The sequence below is a fragment of the Semicossyphus pulcher genome, unplaced genomic scaffold, assembly GCF_022749685.1.
Source record: "Semicossyphus pulcher isolate SPU_LCO1_2020_fin unplaced genomic scaffold, fSemPul1.0.p SCAF_11, whole genome shotgun sequence".
Taxonomy (NCBI): Eukaryota; Metazoa; Chordata; class Actinopteri; order Labriformes; family Labridae; genus Semicossyphus; species Semicossyphus pulcher.
Window position 1 is genome coordinate 29,590,615 of NW_027211615.1, and position 25,012 is coordinate 29,615,626.

Sequence of the window (25,012 nt, forward strand, 5' to 3'; positions counted from 1 at the left end):
TGGAGCGGCTCGTCCCAGCACACGCGTCTAAGAAATACGCTTTAAATACGCTGCCTGTGTAGATGCAAAAGTTGTACATGGGGCGGGATGTAGCACAAGATGCAGTGACAGTGCTGCTCTGTTTGTTTAAATGTGAAAGTACAATAAAAAAAAAAGATTATCATGTTGGCCATAATCGTGCAGCCCAGGTAAATGTGTGTGTTTTTAATGTAACCTTAATAAAAGTCAGAAGAGAGAAGATGAAACCTGTACCTGTATTTGTGAATGACCAAACACTGTCCTCCCGTGGACTCGCTGAGAGGCTTGTTGGGAAACATTACGCGCTGCAATTACAGGTAAAACACAACACAATTAAGAGCAGAGCTTTAAGACCAAATGTACTGAATGTTCTCTACTCGCAATTACCAACAGGGAAACGTCCGCAGTGTAGAGGACGTTCGGACGCCTGCGTTGGAAGAAAAACAGAAAGTATAATAATAGAAGATGAGAATTAGAGTGAAAGTCTTCTGACTAAACGTATTCCCACATCACAACTTGTGTTTTTTACCACAAGACAAACATGATTAAAGGTTCATGTCAATTTGCTTTGAGACAGGAAGTGAACTCTAGTGGTGACTGATGAAAGCAGGAGGATGAATTACACTAAATGAGGGATGTTTGTCTGATGCAAACTACCTGAGCATGTGGCCGCTCCTAGAAAGAGGGGAACAGAGATTAAAAAGGAGGAAAGAGAAGGAAAGAAAAGCAGAGCAGCGGCCAGTCAGCTGTCTGTTTAAATGTCTTTGTCCCAGACCTGATAATGGAGGGCAATTTAGGTGGAACACTTTGATGTGAGCGTGTGCCAGAGGAGACAGAGAGCTGAACGTCTCGTCTCTCAGGCTGCGGTCCTCCCTGAGTGTCCACACTTCACAGAGACGCAGAGAGGGAGCTCAGAGGAAAGCTCCAGCGTCACAGAGAACAAGACCACGACCACGTCCTCAGACAAATGAGCATTTATACGAGCCGTTTCCTGTCTGTACATTTTTTGTTCTCGTACAGTCGAAACATTTGTTCTGTTCCTTCAAAAAGTAGCTTTTCACTTTTCATGTTTTTATTAGTTAGCATCACATGCTGGAATTGTTCCTGATTATAATTCACAAAATATCAGTGACAGGAAGTGATTCTTCAACAATAACCAATAAAGAGAGCATTCATCATATAACTTGTTTGTGTCCTGATGTCGAGCGAGGCGGACCTGGCATCGTCTCTTACAGTGTGTGTTGTGTTGTCTGCAGGTGGTGGACTGTTCCTGGGACGAGACGGTGAAGATCTACTCACCTGCCCGCCTGTCTGCTGGAGCTCAGGGCACAGCACCGTAGAAAACACACGCACAGGGACTTCTATACTTCAGAGGACATTGTTCCAAGTTTCATTCATGCCTTTAGGGAAACTTTTTCTGTCAGGTCCCCTTTTGCAGATCAAGGTATTACTCATACTCTGAACACACACACACACACACACACACACACACACACACACACACACACACACACAAACCTGCTTTCCTGAACAATTCATTCATTTTCTAAAAAAACCAGCACAACTGACTCATTCAAAGTGCTGGCTTCAAAGTAAAACCACTTCCTGTCTCTTCTGAAGTTTTGTCCCCAATTTCATTACATTAATTTGTATCTTTGTTTGTGAGTCATTCCTGCTCATACCTGACAGCGTGACTGTCCGGGTGTCCTGCAGAGTGTAACTGTGCTTCACCTGAGATACAGGTTCAGGTTAGTCCAGTCAACATATTTGTTAAAAAGTAAAAGAGCAGATGTTTTACATCAAGCTTCCCAGAGTTCATTTAATGAGATAAATGTTGATAATCAAGGCAGGACAGGAGGACATGTATGATGAGCTCAGAGGGTGAACATGACCAGCTCATTAATTACTAACATGTTTCCATGACGCTTGTTAGTGAGAGGGTTAAAGCCATAGCCCACAAATCTCTTCTTAGTTTTTGTACATGAGTTCTGCTTTAACTTCAATATGTTTTCTAACATTTACCTAAAAGACCTTTCACAAACTTCATCGTACTGCTTTCAGAATGCACCCGGGCTGCACGATGTATACAACGTTTGTCGAAATAGTGCTTCATCCAAACTGCAGAAGCTGCACATGTTGTAATAAAGCTAAAATGTGAGACCAAAAAGCATCACAGCTGAGATGTGTCGTGCTGCACAGATGCCCTGACCTCCCTACAGTAAAATGTCATCAAGAGTTTATTTAGTAAATTAAAAGAAGTGTTACAAAAACAATAATTTCAACTCATTCTCACATTGTTTTAGTGATATCTGTCAAAGTAATTACCATGTGATTTTGTTCTATGTAAGGCGACCTCACAATGTTCCAAAGACGCTGGTAGTATAACCACCTCAGTTTGGGAGCCATTGCCCTAAACCAGAGGTCTCCAACCTTTTTTCATCTGAGAGCTACTTTGAAAACAAGAAGGTGTCCAAGAGCTACTTGCATTACATCCCTGTAATAACTGGTGGCGCCCCCTGTTGAATCCTTTGTCAACTGAAACGTTGGTACCACAGATGAGGCACACACACTTGTAAAACTTGCTTTCCCACTCCCCGTGGAAACGGCGTGGTCTTCTTCGTTGTCCTTCATAAATCTGGTTAAACAGGCTTACAGCACCAAACTCCACTTTAGCTCAGCGTACAGCAGAACTCACCCGACCTGTTGATGGAGGTTGCTGCAGCATTGCTGCGATTGGTAAGGTTCAGATGTTGTCAAACTTTTTGATTTTTTTGTACAGAGTCTGTGAACCTCTTGGCGGGCTACTAAAATCCAGGCCGTGAGCTACCTGTCGGAGAGCCCTGCCCTCAATGCATCCTAAACTGCAACCTGCCTAATCCCAGTACTAACTCTTACATCTGCCTTATATATAGTTATTATGCTAACCCTGAACTTAATACCAAATCTTAACCCTAAAATAAAGAGTTTACCCTGTGTCCCCAGATGGTGGTTAAACGATAATGTCCCCACAATGTCATTAAAACAAACAAACACACACACACACACACACACACACACACACACACACACACACACACACACACACACACACACACACAACAGCAGGCTTTAATGCACTTTATTGAATTTTCTTACTGTATTCAACATTATAACACAAATACATGTTTGCAGTAAAAGTGTGAAACAGAAAATATTGATCGATGTTCATCAATTTCCTTCAAAGCATGCTTTTTAATTCTGGTGCAAAAAAAGAGGAATTACAAAATAAATCAGTTATTTAAATAGAATTCGATGAACATGAGAACAAGAAGTGTTCTTGTAAATCAAAGATCAAACCTCTGTAACGCTGACGGTAAATGAAAGGATGTGATGATCAGTTGTTTCAATAAATGCAGAAATCAACATTTGTCAGCATCGTGTGTGTTTGCTTTGACGAGTTGTGTCGACTTAACTTTAAATGAATGATGTAAATCAGGATGTGAGCGTGATCAATAATACCCATGTCATTATGTGCTTCTCCTTTATCTCGCTGAGATTCTGTTAAACTGGAGAGAAAAAATGTCAAGTGTGACTAATGTCATTTCTGAAATGTCATCAGTGTAGATCCGGTATGTGACGACGTGTATGTGCCGTGCCTTTAATGAAGATGCAGATATCACGTAAAGATGTTGATCTCATCGAGAGGAGAGCGCTGCTGTTTATTCATCAAAGCTTATGAGTCCTCCTTTTATATTTACACACTCGGAACATTTTAAAATATTAATTTAAACAACAATAACACATATTTAAAGACCAGTTGTCAAAACACGATAAAGTCGTGTATCATTTTATTCTTGACCAATTAAATTTTATCTAAATATTTGCTGACCTTTGCCAGAGCTTTAAGCTGTTACTGACTAAAGTTGTGTTTAGACCGTATCCTGTATATAAAGATGGCCGACATGAGTCCAAACCCTCTCTGTCGCCCCCTGCTGACTGGCTGCAGTATAGCTCATAAAGCCCACCTCCTCCATGTTAACAGATGGGACATGAGTCAAACTATAAAATCTAAATACATTTTTGTCACACATGGTTTCTGTCATTATAGTTAGTTCTCGTTATGTCCACGTGTCATCATGTCCTCCCTAATTGTGTCATTCCTTTCAAAGGAGTGCGGCTGGCGTCCCCACCAGTGTGACCATAAAAACTACGCCGCTGGTTGAAAGAAAATCTGTGTAGTGATTTCTTAGATGAAACTAGCACGATTTTTACATTTCATACAGAAGAAAACGTTGTTGTATTTTCAATCCAAATCCACACAGGAACAGTGACTAACACCGGCGAGCAAATAAAGATAAAGAACGTCAGAACATCAAACACTGCTGCACCGTCCAGGGAAATAACCGAGAAGCTGCAAAGAGCTGAAGAGCTGCAAAAGTTGCTGATGATTTGACTTTATTGATTAATAAATAAATAAATAAATACGAGCTACAGCCTGAAGGTGTCTGCATAGTGTCCACCCACTCCAACAGGATCCTCTGGAATGTGACCGAGCTCACGTGAAGCTGTAAATATCACTGCGGAGGAGGAGGATGATGATGATGATGATGATGACGACGATGATGAATGTGTCTCCCTCACTCGTCCCGGCTGCAGCCAATCACAGCTTTCCTGGTGACGGTGCGTGAAGGGTTCCTCTCCGCCCTGCAGCTGATCGTCTGCAGGGAAAACCCGCCTCACTCGCTCTCACTGGGAACAAACCTCCTCCTCCTCCTCTTCTCTGGCTCTCCTCCTCCTTTTAATTCTCACTTCTTTCCCTTTGGTTTTATCTCCTGGTGCTCGTCTATAATCTGTCTTCCCCTTTCTTTCCTCTTAATCTCCACCTCTACCTGTTTTGTCTTATCTTTTTCCTCTCCCTATCTTCTTTACTCACATGGTCCTAGCTTCTTTTCTTCCTGTTTTCTCCTTTGCTTTTCTTTCCAACCCTTTGCTTTACCTCTCCTTCCTTTCCCCTCTCTTCCCCTCCCCGTGTTTCCTGGGTTCCCTTTCATTTTCTTTCGCCCATTCTTTCCTGTCCTTTCCCCTTTGTTCCTTTCCTTCTTTCCTTTTCTTTCCCTTTCTTTCCCTTTTGTTCCTTTTCTTTCCCTTTTGTTCCTTTCCTTCCCCCTTTGTTCCTTTCCTTCTTTCCTTTTCTTTCCCTTTTGTTCCTTTCCTTTCCCCTTTGTTCCTTTCCTTCTTTCCTTTTTCTTTCCCATTTGTTCCTTTCCTTCTTTCCTTTCCTTTCCCCTTTTTTCCTTTCTTTCTTTCCTTTCCTTCCCCCTTTGTTCCTTTCCTTCTTTCCTTTTCTTTCCCATTTGTTCCTTTCCTTCTTTCATTTTCTTTCCCATTTGTTCCTTTCCTTCTTTCCTTTCCTTTCCTTTCCCCTTTGTTCCTTTCCTTCTTTCCTTTTCTTTCCCATTTGTTCCTTTCCTTCTTTCCTTTCCTTTCCCCTTTGTTCCTTTCCTTCTTTCCTTTTCTTTCCCATTTGTTCCTTTCCTTTCCCCTTTGTTCCTTTCCTTCTTTCCTTTTCTTTCCCCTTTGTTCCTTTCCTTCTTTCCTTTTCTTTCCCATTTGTTCCTTTCTTTCTTTCCTTTCCTTTCCCCTTTGTTCCTTTCCTTCTTTCCTTTTCTTTCCCATTTGTTCCTTTCCTTTCCCCTTTGTTCCTTTCCTTCTTTCCTTTTCTTTCCCCTTTGTTCCTTTCCTTCTTTCCTTTTCTTTCCCCTTTGTTCCTTTCCTTCTTTCCTTTTCTTTCCCATTTGTTCCTTTCTTTCTTTCCTTTCCTTTCCCATTTGTTCCTTTCCTTCTTTCCTTTCCTTTCCCATTTGTTCCTTTCCTTCTTTCCTTTCCTTTCCCCTTTGTTCCTTTCCTTCTTTCCTTTTCTTGCATTCTGATCCCGTTCTTCTCCGTAGTCATTCAGACCTAAATTTGTAAAAATATCTCGGGTTAAGATCGCAGGGATTCAGGATTTAAAGTTGAAAATATATTTACCTGTTTTTTTCGAGCTCACTGAAATGACCAAGATAAAGAAAACAACAGAAACGTTCCTGTCTGCATGAAAGTGTTAACTTCTCACCATTTTAGTTGCACACTTGCAGAAATGTTGCTGACTGTCTGCACTTCACGTGCGTCCTTATTTATTCAGCATGATTGTGTGCTACATATTAATTGTAAATCCATATTAAAATGTGAGCAGGCCTGTTCCAGTCTGTGTTTTAAGTGAGATTACTCGGCCTAATCTATATTACCTACAGTTTATGGAATAATGGAGGCATTTCTCCTTCCCAGCAGAGAGCGGTCCCGGTCTAAATCCTCGGCCCGGTCTTAATCTCCTCACGTTGGAAAGCGTCTCTTCTGTCTCCGCGTGTTAATTGGAAGCTAATGGTCTGTGCTCGATAAGGGCGGATCTTCCTCCCTCGTGGCCTGGAAACTGATTTCCTGATGAAATATTTCAATTAAAATATTGTCCAAGCCATTTCCACGCCTGTTATGAGTGATGGTGATGTCTCTGTTTCTGATAAGGAGGAGCGGGTGGAGGAGGGGGGCTCACAGAAATATAAAAGGAGCAGATGTCAAGTCTCACAGCGTGACGGCAAACATCCAGACCCTCACAGAGAGGAAGCTGCAGGTGTTTGTTAAAGGTGTTTGTTCTCTCCAGTGAAGGGAAATCTTAAAGCTGCAACAGGAGAGAAAACCTCCCCTTTGGGTTTGAGGTCTTTACTTCCCCCGGACTGGAGACCTGAGCTCGGACCCACCACAGTTTTAAACCACGTGTTATTTGGTCCCCAGGTCAGGTGATGTCGCAAAACCAGCAAGCGAACTTTAACAATGTTAAGTGAATTGATGTTTCTCTAACATGATGTCGGTTCAGGCCACGTCAAACTCGTGACTACGTTTTATTTCAGAGAGAATGAAGCAGGAGCCGTAATGAGGAACTTTATCTGCCAAACAACTTCCACCAAAGGTAAATAATAAGGAACTGAACAGCTGCCCTGGAAACACTTCAAAATAAAAGCATTGTGAGTCAGAAAGCTGGATCGGGCTTTTACTTTGAAAAATCATACCTGCTCTCCATGCCTTTGACATGCTCTGCAGTAAGAGACGTTAATATTGCTGTCAGAGATCAATACATTTTCATACTGAAGGTTGGGGCTATGTTTTGTAGACTTCAACGTGTTCTTTGAGCTGTAATCTAAACGACATCGCTGTGCTGTGATGAAACATCGCATCGTTAATAATAATAACAGACACCACAAACCGCTTGAGACAAAATTACATCATGAAATGTTTTTTTTTTTAAAGGAACGTTAACGTCTGTGAATGCACGCACGGTCGGCACATGTGCCCTCGCACTGCCTCGGCTCTGAAAGCTCCGGCCTCAGGTGTCAGTGGGGCTGGATCCAACGGCTCGAATCCTGAAACATTATGTTCAGTAAGAACCGATCTCCACTCTCTCTCCTTTCAGACGTGCACCCGGTCGGGTCTCAAACATCCATCCATGTTCTTCCGCTCACCCGGGGCCGGGTTGTGGTCAGTGGCAGCAGGCTGAGCAAGTTAGTCCAGACGTCCCCAGCAACATGTTCCAGCTCCTCGGGGGGAGTCCAGTAACAACAGCAGCTCTAACTACGGCCTCAGTAAGAAACATTTACACACTTCAGACTCAACAAAAACTAAGCTTCATGAAAGCAGACTCCATGGCAGTGCTGTTGTATTGACCTGCATTACATTGTACAGGTGTACCTAATGAAGTGGCTGGTGAGTGGCCCCCTCCGGATGTCCTGCAGAGGAAACTCATTTTGGCCGCAGGTATCTGCGACCTCATTCTTTCGGTCACCATCCAAAGCTCGTGACCACAGGTGAGGGTCGGAACGTAGAGCGACCGGTAAATCCAAAGCTTCACCTTCAGGCTCAGCTCCCTGTTCACCACGACGGTCCGGTACAACGACGGCATCACTGCTGAGGCTGCACCGACCCGTCTGTCACTCTCGCCCTGACATGACTCACTCCCCACCTGGAGGGAGCAGAGACTCCTGGCCTCTGACTCTCATCCCGCTTCACACTCAAATATCGAAGACAGAAAGTGAAATCTGAAATTCAAACCCTATCAGGTCCATTAGAGCCGTGAGCTCAAACCAAACCAGCACATTTAACCGAACGCCAGCTGCGAGTCGTTCAGTCTCTCCGTCTCTCTGCTTTGCAGCCAAACATAACGTCGGAGAGAAAACGATGAAATGACCTCCTTAAGTTGTTTGAGTCGTTTGCGAACTCTCTGCTGCTCCAGCTTCTCTCGTCTCGATCAGTAACTGAATAACTGACTTTAGTTGTGTTGATTAAAACTAGTTTCAATGTGTCACCTTTGACCTAAGAACAAACTGTTTCCTGATATCTTCTAAAGCCTTTGATTAAAATAATCAGCTGTAAATAATCCACTTATTCTCCTCCTGATGTTCACACATTCACTCGTACTCAATGTTCTCATTATTTAATCATGTATGTGTTCATTTTCTGACTTATTCACCCTGCTAACATATTAATCCTGTAACTGTCACACCAATGAAGCAGATTTAACCCAACTCAGCTGATCACAGAGAGAGAGGGAGAGAGAGAGAGAGGGACAGAGAGCGATAGAGACACAGAGAGAGGGAAAGAGAGCGAGAGAGAGACAGAGAGACAGAGAGGGAGAGAGACACACACACAGAGAGGGAGAGAGAGAGACAGAGGGAGAGAGAGAGAGAGACAGAGGCAGAGAGAGAGAGACAGAGGGAGAGAGAGAGAGAGAGAGAGAGAGAGAGAGAGGTTCAGTGAGGTTAAAACAAAATGCGACGTCATTTCCTGCCGGGGCAGTCAGGAGTGGAGCAGGTGTCGTCCTGTCTTTGTTCTGGACGTTTCCTGAGGCGCTGCTGCTGCTGACGCTTTCATGCTGATCAGGCCGCGCAGTGCAAACATGGCGCGCATGGTGAAGTGTTTCCACCTGCTGCTCCGGCACGTCTCCATACGCTGATACTCCATCAACTGTTTGATAAAGTATTTACTTACTCTGAATACTGTAAACATTCGGAGGGAGCCGCTTTGTTTTCCTCTGACGTCACCGTGACTCTCTAACATTGGCCTCGTCCTCGGGTCAGACTGTCATTAATTTAACCAACACAAGGACAATTTAAGTCTCATGAAGTTTATACTGAAAACCTGAAGAGTCGTCACGCGTGGACTAAAGTAAAAACACGGAGTTTCCCCTGAAATCAGAATCAGCTTTATTCTCCAGGCTTCTGTTGCTCTCCTGCACATTTAGAAGAAGACACACACGTTTTTTTTTTTTTTTTTTTAACAACAGTTGGTTTTCTGAGCTCTTGATTGGTAGGTGTGTGTGTGTGTGTGTGTGTGTGTGTGTGTGTGTGTGTGTGTGTGTGTGCGCGCGCTGCTTGTTTGGCTTTTACAGGAATGTCTCGCTTGAAGGAGAGACCGCTTGTATCCCTCACGGTGCATCGCATAAATCAGTCCCTCCAGGACCTCGCAGCGTTTTCTGATTGATGCAGACAGAAACATCTGATTTGATCACTGCAGCTTTTATAACAAGTTTCACTGAAAGTTGCATTACTCACTGTGAGCGACCGGTAAAGCTCCAATAAAAGCATCTACATTCATGTCCACTGCATGTGTTTCACTGCTCTCCACGTGCGGAGGAGAATCTACACATTATTTGACATTTAAGCTGTCCGTCTGTTTATTTCAGCTGCTGCAGCAGGATGACACAAGAGACAGACGGGTAACTATCTGACTACAGCCTCAGTAAAAGATGCTTCAGTGTTTGTCCAACGTCACTGACCTCAGAGGATCAAAGAATGAGCTCGGTGACGTGAATGAAACGCGATGTTTGGGCTACTTTGCAGAAAAGTTCAAATATATTTTGTCCTGTTGTTACTGCGGATCAATGGAAGCATTTTAATGATTGTGATGGAAGAATACAAAACAGCCATCATTCTGACTGCTTTGCTTTTTAACTCTTTAACTCTAACATGGAGGCAACTTTCAAATCTGATCTGATTGTTGGACTGTTGTTGTCAGTCAATCAAACAGTGAAAAGCCCAAATAGTTCTCTCTGTAACACTTTAAAGGGGTGAACACACACACACACACAGGGCATGGTGAGTTTGTTCCTTTACACGTAGCTGCAGTAAAGACACGTTTAATGTCGTTATATTATTCATGTCACATTCAGTGTCCTGTACACGCGGGGGACGCGTGCGACACAGAGCGATTAATCAGCCTGTCTTGTTGAGACTTTAACCTTAATTCCTCCTCAGAGGAGCAGAAGTGATTCGTCTGTTCGCTGCTCTGTTCTTCTTTGTGTTTCAGAGTAGAGATGTTTGAGGAGCGCGTGCTTCATCGATACAAGCAGCATACTGAATGAGCGAGTTGGAAAAGTCAACCTCCCCCTTCCTCCCCCTCCTCTCTCTCTCTCTCTCTCTCTCTCTCGGGTACTCAGCCAAGAGGCGCTGCGGCAAAATGTCATATTTCACTCGCAGCGCTCTCAGAGGACGACCTCCTCTCTACTGTACACCTCCTGTACGTCCGCCGCGCTCCTACTGTACTCCGCTGCAGCTCCTGTTCGCGGGGAATCACTCCTTATCTCCTGTTTTCTCCTCTTTTGCGGCTGTTTTTTTGTTTGGTTTTGGAGCAGGCTGCGCACAGAAAAAGTACCTCATGATGTGTCCCGCTGAGGTTAATGAGTGAGTAGGAACATTTACAGAAACATGTGCCAGTTTCTGAGTATTTTTACTGCATGCAGCTGAAAAAAGCTGCTGCTGAAGTGAACTGAGAGAGACCGGAGAGAGCCAGCAGAGCCGAGGATCTCCTCCTGCTCCTCTTCTCTCTTCTCTCTCACTTTTAGGTTTGTTTTTTTTTAATCTACTGAATGCAGATTAATTTTTCTTCACTTTCGGGTAAAACGTGGCTCTTCACAGCCTCACGTCCCTCCTTCCCTCCCGTTTCTCCGTCCAGCAGCAGTGCGTCGCGGCTGTGCGTAAAACCCAAACCGTCCTCGTCACCTGCGAGAGTAAACCTCTCCACATTTGGCCACTACCGGTACTTTTTATTTCCTCTTTGACTTCCTTTAAAAAGCGACCCGCAAACCGCCACCATGGATGTGTTCAAGACCCGGATGTTGGGGATTACTGTGGCCGTGGCGCACGGAGTTTTCTCCGGCTCTCTGAACATCTTGCTGAAGTTTCTCATCAGTAATTATCACTTCACCTTCCTGACGCTCATCCAGCTCCTCACCAGCAGCACCGCCGCGCTCACCCTGGAGATCCTCAGGCGGCTGGGGAGGGTCAACATCCCCCCGTTCAGCTTGCAGCTATCCAAGGTAAAAACTGTGAACACGCTGGAATCACTGAATGGATGTTTCACTGTTTAATGGGGAGACTGGAGTTGCTGTGTGGCCTGTTTAACCTGGTTAAAGTCTTTCTCTGCTACTGATGGCGTAAAAAGGTTCAAATCAAAACAAGATATTAGAACGTGTGCCCCCCCCCGCTTTGTATTCACTGTGTAATGTGCAAAAAATAATCAGAGTTAAAACAGTTGGAGCCGGTTGGAGAACATTTGCTCTCTTGTTTTACAATCCTACTGAACCTGCAGCCGTGAAATGAGGCTCCACACCAGGTGAAGACTGCGGCCCGGGAGAGACGTGGGGTTCAAATGCTGCCTGTCTTTGCATTCATGTTCATTAAACATGAATACCGTAGAAACAGTGGCGTAATAAAGAGGAACTCTCCTTCATGATTTACGGTGTAGATGGCCCCCACCCCGCCTGTTGGTATTTTCCGGTTGATGATTGGCTGATTGACTGATTGACTGACTGGATAATTGACCAGCTGACAGTTTGGCTGAGTAGCTGATTGACTGATGTGATTCATTAACTTTATTGGCAACCAAACTACAAAGATGAACGAGGCCAACGCGTCTGCGCAGCAAAAACATGGAGGAAAGGAAGTCATGTAGGACAGCAAAGTGAAGCTAAAATACATAAATACAGGTCAGTATAGATATTCTGGATGTTTGGTTGGTCAAACTTTCGTCTCTAGAAAGAATAGATTTAATTAGAATGAATGTATCTGCAGTGACAGCGCCCCCTTCATTAGTGTCCTGCAGGAGGCAGGGATGTTTGGTGTACACTGACACCATCAGTGCTGGTTGGTGTAACCGCTGTGTGTGTCACTTTTACTCCAACAGCGTCACAGGAAGTAAACCAACGGGGGGACTGGTAACAATAATGGCACCAAAGTATATTTTCCATCAGGTCCATCACCACTTTGAAATCAATCTTTTAAATAACCTAAAGATGGTTTCGTCGCCAACTTATTGATTACAGTATTTGTGACATGTCTCAGACTTGTTGCTGCACCACCTTCGCTCCCTTAAACATCTAAATATATTACCTGACTTATTACCTGGGTTACTGCTAATAAGTCTAGGTCTCTATTTGTGGCAACTCTTTGAAACCAGTGGAGTCGCCCCCTGCTGGCCATCATTAATAATGCAAGTTTAAGTTTTCTATTGGTTTCACTTCTTAGTTCTCGAGACGTCTTTGGGCGCTGGTCACATGAATTAAAGATTTACTCTGACCACAGTTCTTCAGTAGTAATATTGGAATAGCTTCATTGCTCGTTTTAATTAAAGACAGTTTGTCTTCTGCCAACAGCGGCTGAAACTGAGCCAAACGTGTAAAACGTGCTTCATTAATCAGACAAAATGGTAAGAACAGTAAACAAGCTAATATTAGCAGCTTCACACACAAGAACCAGCAACTGAAGTAGCACTTAAAGATGCTAATCCACACAGGTGTGTTGATTCACAGTCACCAGGAGATCGACTGTGTGCACTGTGAAGAACCAACAGTCTGTGCATGCAGCGGAGTGTGAGATGACAGGCGCTCTCCATGTCACCCTGAAAATACCTGGAAATATAAGACAGCAGAGACGTCTTACACGACTAAAGATGTAAAGGGCCAGTTCGCTGATTTTCAACCTCAGTCCTACAATGCTATCACGGGGAGCTAATGCCATCATGGTAGGAAAAAAATGCAATTTCTCTCTGCGCCTTTGGAGGACGCTATCCGCTTCTCCAGTGGACCCTGGAAAACCTCCGTCAGACTACGTAAAACACGTCATCTAGCGGAGGCCAGGGAGCTCGCTAAACTACACTTCCTCACTCGAGGACGCCCGCCTCCGATGTCATGTCTCGTTCAGAATCGTCAGGTTTGAAATGTCGACTGCAGACCTGAAAATTCCACCAGTAAATTCTCGTCGTATCGCCTGCAGAGAAATGGTAGTATTTGACTCCAGCGTCTCTCGCTGGGCCATTCCTTTCAGAGGGAGGGGCGCAATGCACGCTGGGTGTTGTAGGAATGTCTTCATTATATTATTACCCGAAAAGTAAAAGCGAATCAATTAAATATGTATGTTGCCTGATGCAAAGGAAAATCTGACAACGTATCCTCTTGGTATATCTTTGCCCCGCCGTCCTTTTGCGTCTTACACGGATAAGGTAGCATCTGCCTGTGTTTAAGGAACCCAGTGGAGTCTGTTAAAGGGTCACTTTACTTCCTACAAACACTTAGTGAAGGTGTTCTGTTTGCTTAGGTTTAGGCATGAAAGGCACCTCTTCTGCTCGGACCCGGTCAGCAGTATTAGGGTTAAGGTTACGGATGTAATGGGAGTATAGTAAGGCTTGGGCTGACATGCCAGTCTGTTGTCACAAACAGCAGCTTAGTAATTGGTCAGACCTGTGGACGTATGAAGCTGTAGGTCTCCTGCTAGTCTCATTTCTGGATGCTCTCCTGAAGAACACAGAGCAGTTGTACGGGTCCGTCTGACGTCACAGTGAAACGGTGAAAATATTTGAAACTCCAGCGGACACTGAAACTGAAATGACTTTGTAAAGTTGCAAAAGTACGTGTTTCTCGTGACCCAGTGTACACCGACGCAGAGCTCAGCTTCCTCGTTGGTACTCTGGCTGGCTTCTCCAAACATCTTCTGAATGTAGTACACTCACTATTGATCAGTACCTCTTCAACCCTACTTCAAGAAAACCCGACCTATCCCTTTAGAAATACGACTGCTTTTTAAGTTACGTAACGTAGATGGTAAGTATAGGTATGAGGTACACGTAACTATTGTATGTATGTCTTGTATGTAAACCCAAACCACACTGTAACACCTCACAGTGGTAACCACCTGTTAATGACTCTGGCTCTCCCAAACATCATTAAACATTTGTTGCTTTATTTTGAAAAAATAACCATGTGATCGTCATTCGTGATCGCTATCTTGACCACAAAGCCTTGCACGTGAAAGGCCGGTCTTTAGGCGTCATATTCTGAAGCTTAGGGCCCCTGACCGAGCCGCTGCGTTGGAGAGACAGAGAACGTTGTGGACGAGCTGTCATTGAGGCCGAGTGAATTATGCAACAATGTGGGGACTTTAGTCTCACTAGGGGGGACTTCTCTACCAATTGGGGACATTAAGCCGGTCCCACAGGGTTTCATGCATGCATGTTGTTAAGGTCGGCGTGAGTCTCCAGAGAGTGAATGTAAGCTGATATACCGTCCTCCAAAGTGACTTAAACGTGTATGTGTGTGTTTCCCTCCCTCTTCCTGCAGGAGTTTGCCTCGGTGTGTATCCTCTCCACGCTGCAGTCCACGCTCACTCTGTGGTCTCTGCGCGGCCTCAGCCTGCCCATGTACGTTGTGTTCAAGCGCTGCCTGCCGCTCTTCACGCTCAGCATCGGTGTGTGCGTGCTGAGGAACGGCATCCCGTCCATCGGCGTGACGATAGCGGTGGTCATCACCACTGGTGGAGCCGCACTGGCTGGTAAATACACATACACATCATCCTGAGTGTAAACATGGAGGAACATAAACTGCACAGGAAAAAGAAATCTGAGCTTTCACAACATGTCATTAGTTTTTATTGACAGACCAGTTGAACAGCTTTCCCTGATATCTGAAGCTGTTAAACATTAATAAAGAAAAAGCTCCTTTAATCATCTTTTCAGCCATAAAACTTCCTCCTTCATTACCGTTAATGATCCTGAGCTCATAAACAAAAATACTAAAGATAATTCATTTCCTGAATCCAGCTCCGCTGCTGCTCTCAGTGTTCCTCAGGCAGGAGGGGGGTCGACACGTGAAGTGTGAAATGTGCAGAATATGAATTTAATGGACAGATTAATCATTCGGGGTCTAATCTTGGTGATAATCGCCTTTCCTCTCGCTGAAAAAATGAGTATTATCATCTTCCAGATGTCTTTCCCGGATTAATCAAGTGGGATGAGTAATTGCGTCACGTGTGTTGCCTGAAAAGTGGATCATCAGTAAATATTGCTTTCAGGCAGTCGAGAAGAAACAAAAGCCTTAAACTGCCTCACGACAACATGTGAGAGTAGGTCAGCTCTCTGTTTCCTTCCACAGGCTGCTGTTTGTCTCTTTTAAGCATCATCACGATCGTTACTCGCATCCTTTAAGGTTTCTCTTTACAGAACTCAGAACTGCCGTCCGCTCCAAACACCGACACATCAAGCTGGATCACATTTCATACATTTATTTCAGAGGGCTTTATAGTGTTGACATCTTTCAACAGGAAACAACAGGACAACTCTGCCTTTTCATGAATGAACGTGCATGTCGTAGGTGTTGTAGTTTTTGGTGTTTGACTATAACATGACTATAAGAAGTGAACATACCCAGGGTGCGATTTGCCGGGTGGGATTCCCCCCCTCTGGTCGTTATATCCCTGCATCTGCTGAATTATTGTCATCCCAGGTGGGGACACAAAGATCTGCCCCTCTTTTAGTGATAAACGATAAACTTCGGCAGTTGGCCAAATTAAATAACGAAAGAAAAACATTTCAAACATAAATCAAAGGAAAGAGCTGCAACGGGCCGACAACACTGAGCGCAGGCTGGATGACAGCCGTGTTGTTTCTGCTGCGGCTGCTATAAGTCCGTCCGATTGGCCATCTGATGACGAGCGCGTCCCATACGGAAACAAACAAACCTCTCACTGTAGACCAGTCCAGTACTCCTCAAGGAATTCCACAAACTCAAGTGACGCGGTGTCACCACTGTCTGCTCACTCCCAGTGTCAACAGCCGAGTGTGAGAGAGGATTCAGCACCATGGACCATACTCTCACAGACAATCGAAACAGAATGAACGTCTCCGAATAGCTGATAGAGGGGCGACATGTCGCAGATGACCCCGCAGGAGAGGACAAAGAGAGGCCAGGAGTCCGTCATCAGAGCAGGCACTCAGCCTTTTATAATTAGATGTTGACAGCATGTTGTGTTAGCCTGTTTCATTTCACTCAATACGGACGTTTGTAAATAAGTGTTTTGTCTCGCCTGACCATGTGGCGCTTTCCATGGTGCTGAACAGGAGGTTTAAATCTGGCGGGTTTCGCAGCCTCTGTGTGTCCGCAACTGTGCATGAGGAAAGAACAGAGTTCTGATATCTGTTATTTACAGATAATAACCTTTCTGAAACACACACACACACACACACACACACACACAAATCACACCCAGGACACCCCCACTGTGATATCACCTCTTGTTTATGGTCTACTGTTCTGGATTTACCATCTTGGTTCTTCAGAGCAGGTGAACATACCTGGATGAGTGTATGGAGCTGAGGGTTAGCTATCACTAGTGCTAGCTCGGTTGTCTGTTGTTAAAGCCGATGGTGCAATAAATGCATTCTGCCAAATGTTGATCTTCACTTGTTTCTTTCTTCAGGTGCTGGTGATCTCACCGGTGATCCCTTTGGTTATGTCACCGGTGTGTTGGCGGTCATCATCCACGCCTCCTACCTGGTCCTGATCCAGAAGACCAGTCTGGACAGCGAGTACGGGCCACTCACAGCGCAGTACTCCATCGCCATCATGGCCTCACCGGTACGAATGCTTTCTCAGTGTCCAGCAGGCCTTCACGCTGCACTTGTTGGGGTTTGATTCCCACTTTTATTTTATGTCTTTGTACTTCTGTTTTTTTCCTCTTTCTGTGTCACTTTTCTAACCACCTCCTTCTCTTGGTGACTCTTTGCTGCTTCTTCAGGTGCTTCTGGTATGCTCACTCATCTCCATGGACACCATCAACATGTGGTCGTACGAGGGCTGGAAGGACCCCCACATCACGGTCATCTTCGTCTTCTGCATCTTCATCGGCTGCGCCATGAACTTCACAACACTGCACTGCACCTACATCAACTCCGCCGTCACCACCAGCTTTGTTGGAGTGGTGAAGAGCATCGCCACCATCACTGTCGGCATGCTCGCCTTCAACGACGTTGCACCGACCAAGCTGTTCATCGGCGGCGTGGTGGTCAACACTGTCGGCTCCATCACCTACTGCGTGGTCAAGTACTTTGAGACGAAGAAGAAGAGCTCGTATGAGGACCTGGAGGAGGCTGGGAAGGATGGTGGGCTGCCGGGAGAGCCTTACCAGGAGAAACCACCGCTGAACGGGGAAGGGCCTGCTGCCGGTGACGGATCTGATCCTGGAAATCAGGAGATAGAGGGAGTGTTGAGCAGTGACGGGAAGGAGGAGACAGCACCGGCCGGCCTGGCTAACGGACAGGTGTGGACAGGAGAAGGAGAAGCAGGTGTGACCTCCCGCGTCATGACCGAGAATGAGGCGCTGGAGATGCAGAGGGAGCACCTTCAAAAAGAGAACGCCACCGCCGGTCAGTCGGCTAGTGACAGCTATGTAGGAGTGTGGAGGTCCATCAGACATCTGCAGTTTATGAAGAAAGACCCTTTGATTGATAACATGGAGCAGCAGAGTCCTTAAGGGCCGGACAGAGACCTGGACAGACTCTAGAACAGAAAACTGTGAATGAAGTCGAGGATTAAAAAGAACATGAAGCAGCTTGGAAGAAGAAAAGTACACGAGCAGAAGACGAACTGTCCATCAGGAAGCTCTTTTTTAACCGTAAGCAGTGCTGAACAAATGCTTGTTGGATGCGCTTTTGTGCTAAAACGTTTCATCACACAGAGCAGTGAGTGCAAAGAACAGGCTCTGGGTTGTGTTGAAGTCATTTTCTTTGTTTAATATGAGAATTAAAAAGAGGTTCCTCTTAGAGAAAAGTGGATGAAGAGTTTTGGAAGAAGCTGCCCGTCGGTGATAAATTCTGCCTCTCTGCTTCAGCTCTGTGGCGTGCAGCGGGGACGAGTCACGGTGCAGCATGACTTGGTTTGGTTTGCGTCCCCGCTGATTAACCAGCTTCACAAAAAGAGTGCACCCTGTGAAAACTCAAATGAATTCAGGGAACTGCAGAGAAACCGCAGACTGACTGAAAGGTTCTGTTTTGTGTTCTGAACACCTGTGTGAGTTCTTGTTTCTGATTGGCTGGAGGGTGTGAAGGAAAACCTTTGAATGTATCTGTGGATCAAATCAAGATCACTCGTAAAAGCATGCGCTGCCACAAATGCTAACTAAACTATGTTCACACTGGGTTTGTTTGTCTGCAGTCTTAAAATGGGTTTGATTGTTTGTCTCCCTTTTGCCCTGCGGGGTCAGTGTCACGCCTGTTACGTGTTCGTCCACCATTCATGAGTCTCCTTCATCAGACAGAAGTGCGTCACATGAAGGGAAACAAAATTAATGTGGCTCTCCTACATCATAGTTCCCTTCCTGACACTGCAGTGATGCCACTAATAAAATCAAATCTTGCACACACATTGGCAACTTAAGTTCATCCTCACTACCTCACAAAGTAGGTGGTTGAAGTTTGTTGAGGTACTCGGCTCATTGGCAGACTGGCCCGGCTGGAGCCAGACAGTTAGTGACGATGGGTGCACATGAGGTTCTGTGGTCTCGGACAGTATTCGATTAAAAAGACGTAATTTGTTGGACCCCCTTTGGTCTTCTCTACCCCTGACTGCTTTCCTCTCACATACGACAGGAAACCCCGACTGCTTCTAAACTGTGTCACCAGTCCCGACCAGCTGACTGAGCATTTCTAAAACCAGGTAGTATCTGAGCTAAATCTTGATTTCTGTCTTTAACTCCACATGGGGAACATTTCCCGCCTCTCCTTCACGTATTGTCTCTTTCCTCAAAGACAAAGCTACAGGCATCTTCAATTCTGTGGAGAGAAAAAGCTGTCAACCAGTGATATTGATTGATATTGATTTTCCTTCTCACAGTCCCCAAAGTTCATTTAACGGTACAAAAGATCTGATGTCCCCTCGAGCTGCTACAAGCAGGGTGTGGGCTGTCTGCAGCCGCCTGGCTTCCATTTCATTCTGCCGTTTCACTAAAAAGATGAATATAGTTGTTTGAGCATGACGTGTGGCTTGTTTGGTGTTTAAGTATGTATTTGGGTGATATTGATTCAGTAGGCACCACCATGATAAACCATTGATATGACATGTTTTGATTCAAATTGCCAAAAGTGCATGAATGTATTTAAAATGTTCCTTTTTTAACCGTCTTACATCGAAAGGTTGAAAATGACAAACAGCCTGGATGTCGACACGAGCTGAAATAAAAAAATCAAGATTAAATTAGGCAGCTGATATTTAACACGCTGTGCTGAATTTGTTCTGCAGAATGCACTCCTTTCTTCTTTAGTTAAAGTACGTTAGAGCCAGGTTAGTTTATCACCACAGTCTGATCAACAGGGACAACTAACCAACACTTTCTAATTCCTGGACAGAACGATGCAACAGGAGATCAATTATTGAGAAAACTGAGTGTTAATTTTCAAAGTTTGAATTTAAACTACCTGCTGCCTGATCTCCTGTCTCTCTCAATCATTTAATTATGAAGGCAGGTCTTATGAACATGCAAACATGCAGAATGTTTAATACACATTCACACAGTTCAACATGTATAATTATGTTTTCAATAATCAGTGAACAAGTTGTTTAAATTGAACCTGCAATTTATGGTTTCCCAATAAATTCATGAGGAATCAGTTCTTTGCAGGAATCTTCTAATTATCATTCTATGTGCTGAAGAAGTCCCTGTGTTTAAATGGTGCACAATGTATCTTTGTCTTTCTGTCACATTTACTGTCTGTTTTCAGTTCGTAACTTTCCTGTCTGTACATTTGTTTCTGTACCTGTAAAAATAGTTTGAGCTGTGGTGAATGTACTGTACACAAAGTCATTTTAGTTGGTGACACGGTGACAAAGTTATATTTTTGGAAAGCTGAAAACGGACACAGCAGCATGTTAGCAGGGTGATAAATGTTGGCAAATAAACAGCCTGGTGTCATGACATTTTGTGACGTGAGCAGATGTTTTTTAAAAAGAGATGATGTGTGATGTGCATGAAAACTGAGAAATATTTTCTCTTTATCTGCGAATCAGGTTTTTATTCACCAAAATAAAATTAATCTTCTAACAAAACAAACATTTGAAAGTTACCTTTTCTACTCTCACCACACGACAACTTGCAGCTTGATTCAGAAATAAATAAGCAGTGATAATTTTTCTGTCTGTTTTTCTGCCAAAGCTCAATTCAAAGAATGTTACCAGGCTGTTTAAAAGCAGAATATCAGAACATCTGTTATATCTCACTGATGATACTTTTTATAAAACACCAGTTCGGACAGAATACTTCTCAAAAATGCAATAATATTGCAGAGTTAATTTGGTCATTTGCCTTGAAAATGTCAGAAAAATATCTCAACATGTTGAGACTTCAGTAACTTGTGTAATTTGTGAGGGGCTTAGAAGTGGCCCAAACTTATTAACTGGATTCGTATCGTGCCATTCAAGTTTCTTTCCCTTCAAAATACTGTTTTCATGAGCACAGCGCTAAAGCTAAAGCTAAAGCTAGGTCACGGGTTACTTCAATTCTACAAATATGCATGCAAGGAGATTTGGCCTTTATAAGTCAAATCTTGAGGCAATGTAAAGAAAAGGAAAATTACGCAACGTTTAAAGTAGATGTTTTACAAAAAGTGCAAACTTGATTGTGTGCATGTTTCTATCCAGACATGAAAAAGGTTTTACTCTGAGAGCGGCTGACACGAGCCTGACGGTGGTTAGCTTCAGTTTTCAGTAGAGCTGCTTCAGTACAGCCGTGTTATGGTAACACTATTTTGGATGATACATGCACCAAGATTACATTTGGGCTACAACAGAGCTGCTTACAAATTAAATATAGCATGAGGTTGTTGTTGCTGCCGTTGAACTCCCTCTGGAGCAACAGTGAAACCTGCAGGGATGTTAGTACAAGGCAAAGGTTAAATGTTTTCTTTTGGGCAGTCACTCATAATGGCAGCTTTTAATTGACATGAAAAGGTCGGTAAGAGCAGTTCAAAGGGCAGTCATGTTAATGAGGCCCACACACCTTGCTTGTGAAGACCAGTGTTGACAACAGACCCTTAGTCATAGTGATATAGAGACACATTTATCATGAGGTCATGTTGTACATCTTATCTCGTTTAAAGTCAGAACACCAAATTTAGTTTACACTTCATATTCATGGTGTTTTGTCTGTCTGCTTCAGTGCATTACTAGCATTAGAGCTACTGAAAGTTCTGGCCTTTAAATCTACTTATGTAGTGATACGAGTTTTCAGAAAGTCACCACTTCTTAATCCAGGCCGTATGTTTTCTTATGAATACTTCCAGCAGACTCGTTTGAATCTGTTACTTTGAAATACAACTAAAATACATTTTGTCCATTGACAGCTGGATGTGTTTGCACATGTGAATGATAGCTTCATACAAATAGCATAAAACAATTCATATGGTGAATAAAACAAATGATGTATTTTTTATCAAATCATCCAACAGATTATGAAAAACAAACAAATTGAATTTCTTTCCAAATCCCGAATAAATTATTATTATTTTTTAACACATCCCTTTTTCCTACCACACATGTATTACTAAGTCTTCACCATCAGCCTTTTAAAGAACTGAGGTCCGAACAAAATGTCCTCACTTTCCCACAATGTCCTCAATCTCCGTGTTCATGTCAAGGTTCCCACAAGTACACATAAACATACACACACACACACACACACACACACACACACACACACACACACAGGAAAACGTATGCTGGATATTAAATCATTCCCCTGAGTGTTACAGAGGAAAATAATCTCAGAAACAATAATTCCCAGGTTGATTTTATTTGTTCGATGATGTTTGTCTTTATTTGCACGTGAAGTTGTTGCCCGTGTTCTGTATCGTTCCTGAGAAGAAAAATATGTCTGGTGAAGTGAAAGGACCATCTGTTCCTCAATTTGCATGTTCAATGCAAAGTAAATTGAAAATCCTTTTCTTCTTTATATAAAGAAATCTCTCCTGTGGGATTTATATTGTTGTGTTGTTTGTGAGGGCGGGGGGGACCCTGTTTACAGAGGCCTTTGCACAGTGATGAGGGTGTTTCCATCTGCACACAGAAGCATCAGACGAGGTTCACTGCACAAAATACAGACATTCACTCTGCAGACACGCAGGCATGATTAGATTATTATATTTATGATATGGGTCATTATGTTTGTGTGTGTGTTAGCGGAGTTATAAAGAAGATGAGGTGTTGTTGCTCTTTAAAGGTGAATGCTTCATCATCATGGCAGAGATCGTTACCATGCTCCAGGGAGAAAAAACACTCAGCTGACTTGTTTTCGAGGATCTGAGGCTGAATCACAAGACAATCTGCTGTTTGCTCTCAAGTGATACCACGTTTGGTTTTGATCTGATACCAAGTAATACAAGGGCCAGGATCACCAATATTTAAACTTATATAAATACTTTCTATTATATAATATATATACAATCTTGTAGATGAACACAAATGTCCTTTTTTAGGCCTATCAGCGTTAGCGCTCTGTGTGTCACTTAAACAATGGGTCGGCGTTCTGCTGGTTATTTAAACAAACATTACATCTGTTGTTTGTGCCAGTGATCCTTTTCCAATGCTTTCTTTAAAAACTGACATTTATAATACGCATAGATGGATTATGAGAACGTGATATGACACTGGTGACGTTATGAGAGCTGACTCTTTTGGAGGATTGTCAATGTTAAAGCATCTGGACCAAAAAACAAACTAACTCACATCACTACTTTTAAAACAACTTTAAAAAACTTTAAAACTTTTTTTTTTTAAACTTTAAAACAAGAAATGTCACTTAAAAATAGGGCCTTTCCCCTAGGGTGTCCTTGTTCCTGGTAGTCCCTAAAAGTCCTTAAATCTATACCCTGATTAAACACTCACATTTATGTTCTTTACAGATGATTTAAGTTCAATCTTTGCCAAAGCTAGGAACATTATGTAGCAAAAAGCCCATAAATCATACAACTTTTATTGGGACAAAGCGCGTGGCTTGTACTGCGTCCCGCTTTCATGCCAGAAGGCAGAACTGACTGCCAAAAACTACCACAGAAATTACAGCAAACAAAAATGGACCTCCAGGTTGATGCAGCTTCAACACATGATTTTCATGCTTTGAACTTATAAAATAGGACACCAACACTAAATCAACATGTAACAGTTTGAGTGTTCTTTAGTAAAAGCACCTTAAATGGCTTCTTAAGGCCTGGAATTTGGTGACTTTACTAATGTGACCCCAAATAAATGAAAAAAGAAAATATTAAAGAAAAAATTACGTTTTCAATTTCTTTGTTGTTGGTAGATTTGTAGTATTTGATCGTTTAATGGTTACAAATGGTTTTATAATTAACCCCACTGTTCCAGAATGTTCTTACCATTATCACTTTGAACAAAATGTATTTAAAACCATTGTGCTGGTTATGTTTTCAAGTCTCAGGATGTGGTTTTGAATATACGTAGATGTTTTATCGCCAATAACTAGTGGTGTAAAAAAGGGATATAATGCAACTAAACTGCAAATTGTCAATCACACGTCTGAAATCCCAGAGATGTAATGCTGCAGCTTCCAGTTTTACCTACAGATAACAGGACCTGGCGCACCTGCAGTGGGTCAGTGCTCAGGAACAAAACTACATCTCCACCACTCCACTGTTTCTGTTTAAAGGAAGTCTTGTGTTGCGGGATAAGGAGGAGGAAGGTTTAAAGACAAGCGAGGAGTTAGGAGAAAATTGTCCCCTCAGAGGCCCACTCAGCACTTTGCTGCTGGAAAATCCATCCAAAAACTGCCCTTCAAACACATCTTGAAGACACACACACACACACACCTGCACCTAATGGTACAATTTGCAGGTTGTCTGGCTTCTGATAACGAGCCGTTTGCAGGGAATGAAAGCGACTGAGGCTCATTTGCTGGGTGGAAGAGGAGGAAGTGTTTGAATGACAGAGGAGGAGGAAGCGAGAGAAAGCAGGTGTAGTGAAATACAAGAGTCAGAGGGAGGACACATTTGACATCCTGCTTTTATCTTTTCAGTACAACTGAATTGAATTTGGCTCCGGTTCAGACAGAAACAGCCTTTATATTGAACATCAGCAGAAATGTTTCATTTCTTCAGAGGCTTTCAGACTCATACTGGGAGTCGTCGACTGCTTTCCTATAAACCAGATTTTAATCATGCTTTGTTTTCTCTCTCTCTAGATTTCAGTCTAATGTGGTTTGTAACAACGTGAAACACGTTTACTTGCTAGAAATGTCGGCGAGCAGGCTGAGAAACCGGTTTCGTATGACACAAGAGTCAGATTTTTTTATTCTGGCTTTTCATGTAACTTTTCAAAGGGAACAATGTGTTCAGAAGCTTCGTGTTCTCAGATGACAGTTTTCAGTGGATGAAGTGCTGGAAGCTAAAACTTCAACATAAAGCAGAGAAATATCTCACTTCTGTCGTCACACTGCAGCAAAACAGGAAACAGGAAAATAACCTTGAGCACGGTTTATTTTGGAAGCTAAGGCAAGAAGAATAATGGGGACATTAACACAAAGTGGCTCGTAGGGATTCAAGTTTAGACGCACATCTGTCGTAAAGAGAAAATACTTTTAAATGATGACAAAGACAAAAAAATACA

The 25,012-nt window shown here is 43.3% G+C and overlaps 2 protein-coding genes across 2 annotated transcripts in view; both read left to right on the forward strand.

Moving 5' to 3' along the window:
- Positions 1-3,407, forward strand: part of pex7 (peroxisomal biogenesis factor 7) — a 49,444-nt gene extending 46,037 nt beyond the window's left edge. Inside the window, exon 11 of the mRNA XM_069657208.1 lies at positions 1,275-3,407. Coding sequence (XP_069513309.1) covers positions 1,275-1,358 — 84 coding nt within the window. The 3' untranslated portion in view covers positions 1,359-3,407. The remainder of the gene's footprint in view (positions 1-1,274) is intronic.
- Positions 3,408-11,170: 7,763 nt separating this feature from the next.
- On the forward strand, positions 11,171-17,876 carry slc35d3 (solute carrier family 35 member D3). The gene is made up of 4 exons (XM_069657732.1): positions 11,171-11,395; positions 14,690-14,900; positions 16,824-16,981; positions 17,142-17,876. The coding sequence occupies exons 1-4, from the start codon at positions 11,171-11,173 to the stop codon at positions 17,874-17,876; spliced, it is 1,329 nt and encodes a 442-aa protein (XP_069513833.1).
- Positions 17,877-25,012: the final 7,136 nt, after the last annotated feature.

Bases quoted from the DNA above. Each gene is read 5' to 3' on its own strand.
- slc35d3 (XM_069657732.1), top strand. From the start codon at position 11,171: ATGGATGTGTTCAAGACCCGGATGTTGGGGATTACTGTGGCCGTGGCG. The intron at 14,901-16,823 runs GTAAATACACAT...TTCTTTCTTCAG, and splicing joins TGGTGGAGCCGCACTGGCTG to GTGCTGGTGATCTCACCGGT. The intron at 16,982-17,141 runs GTACGAATGCTT...CTGCTTCTTCAG, and splicing joins TCGCCATCATGGCCTCACCG to GTGCTTCTGGTATGCTCACT.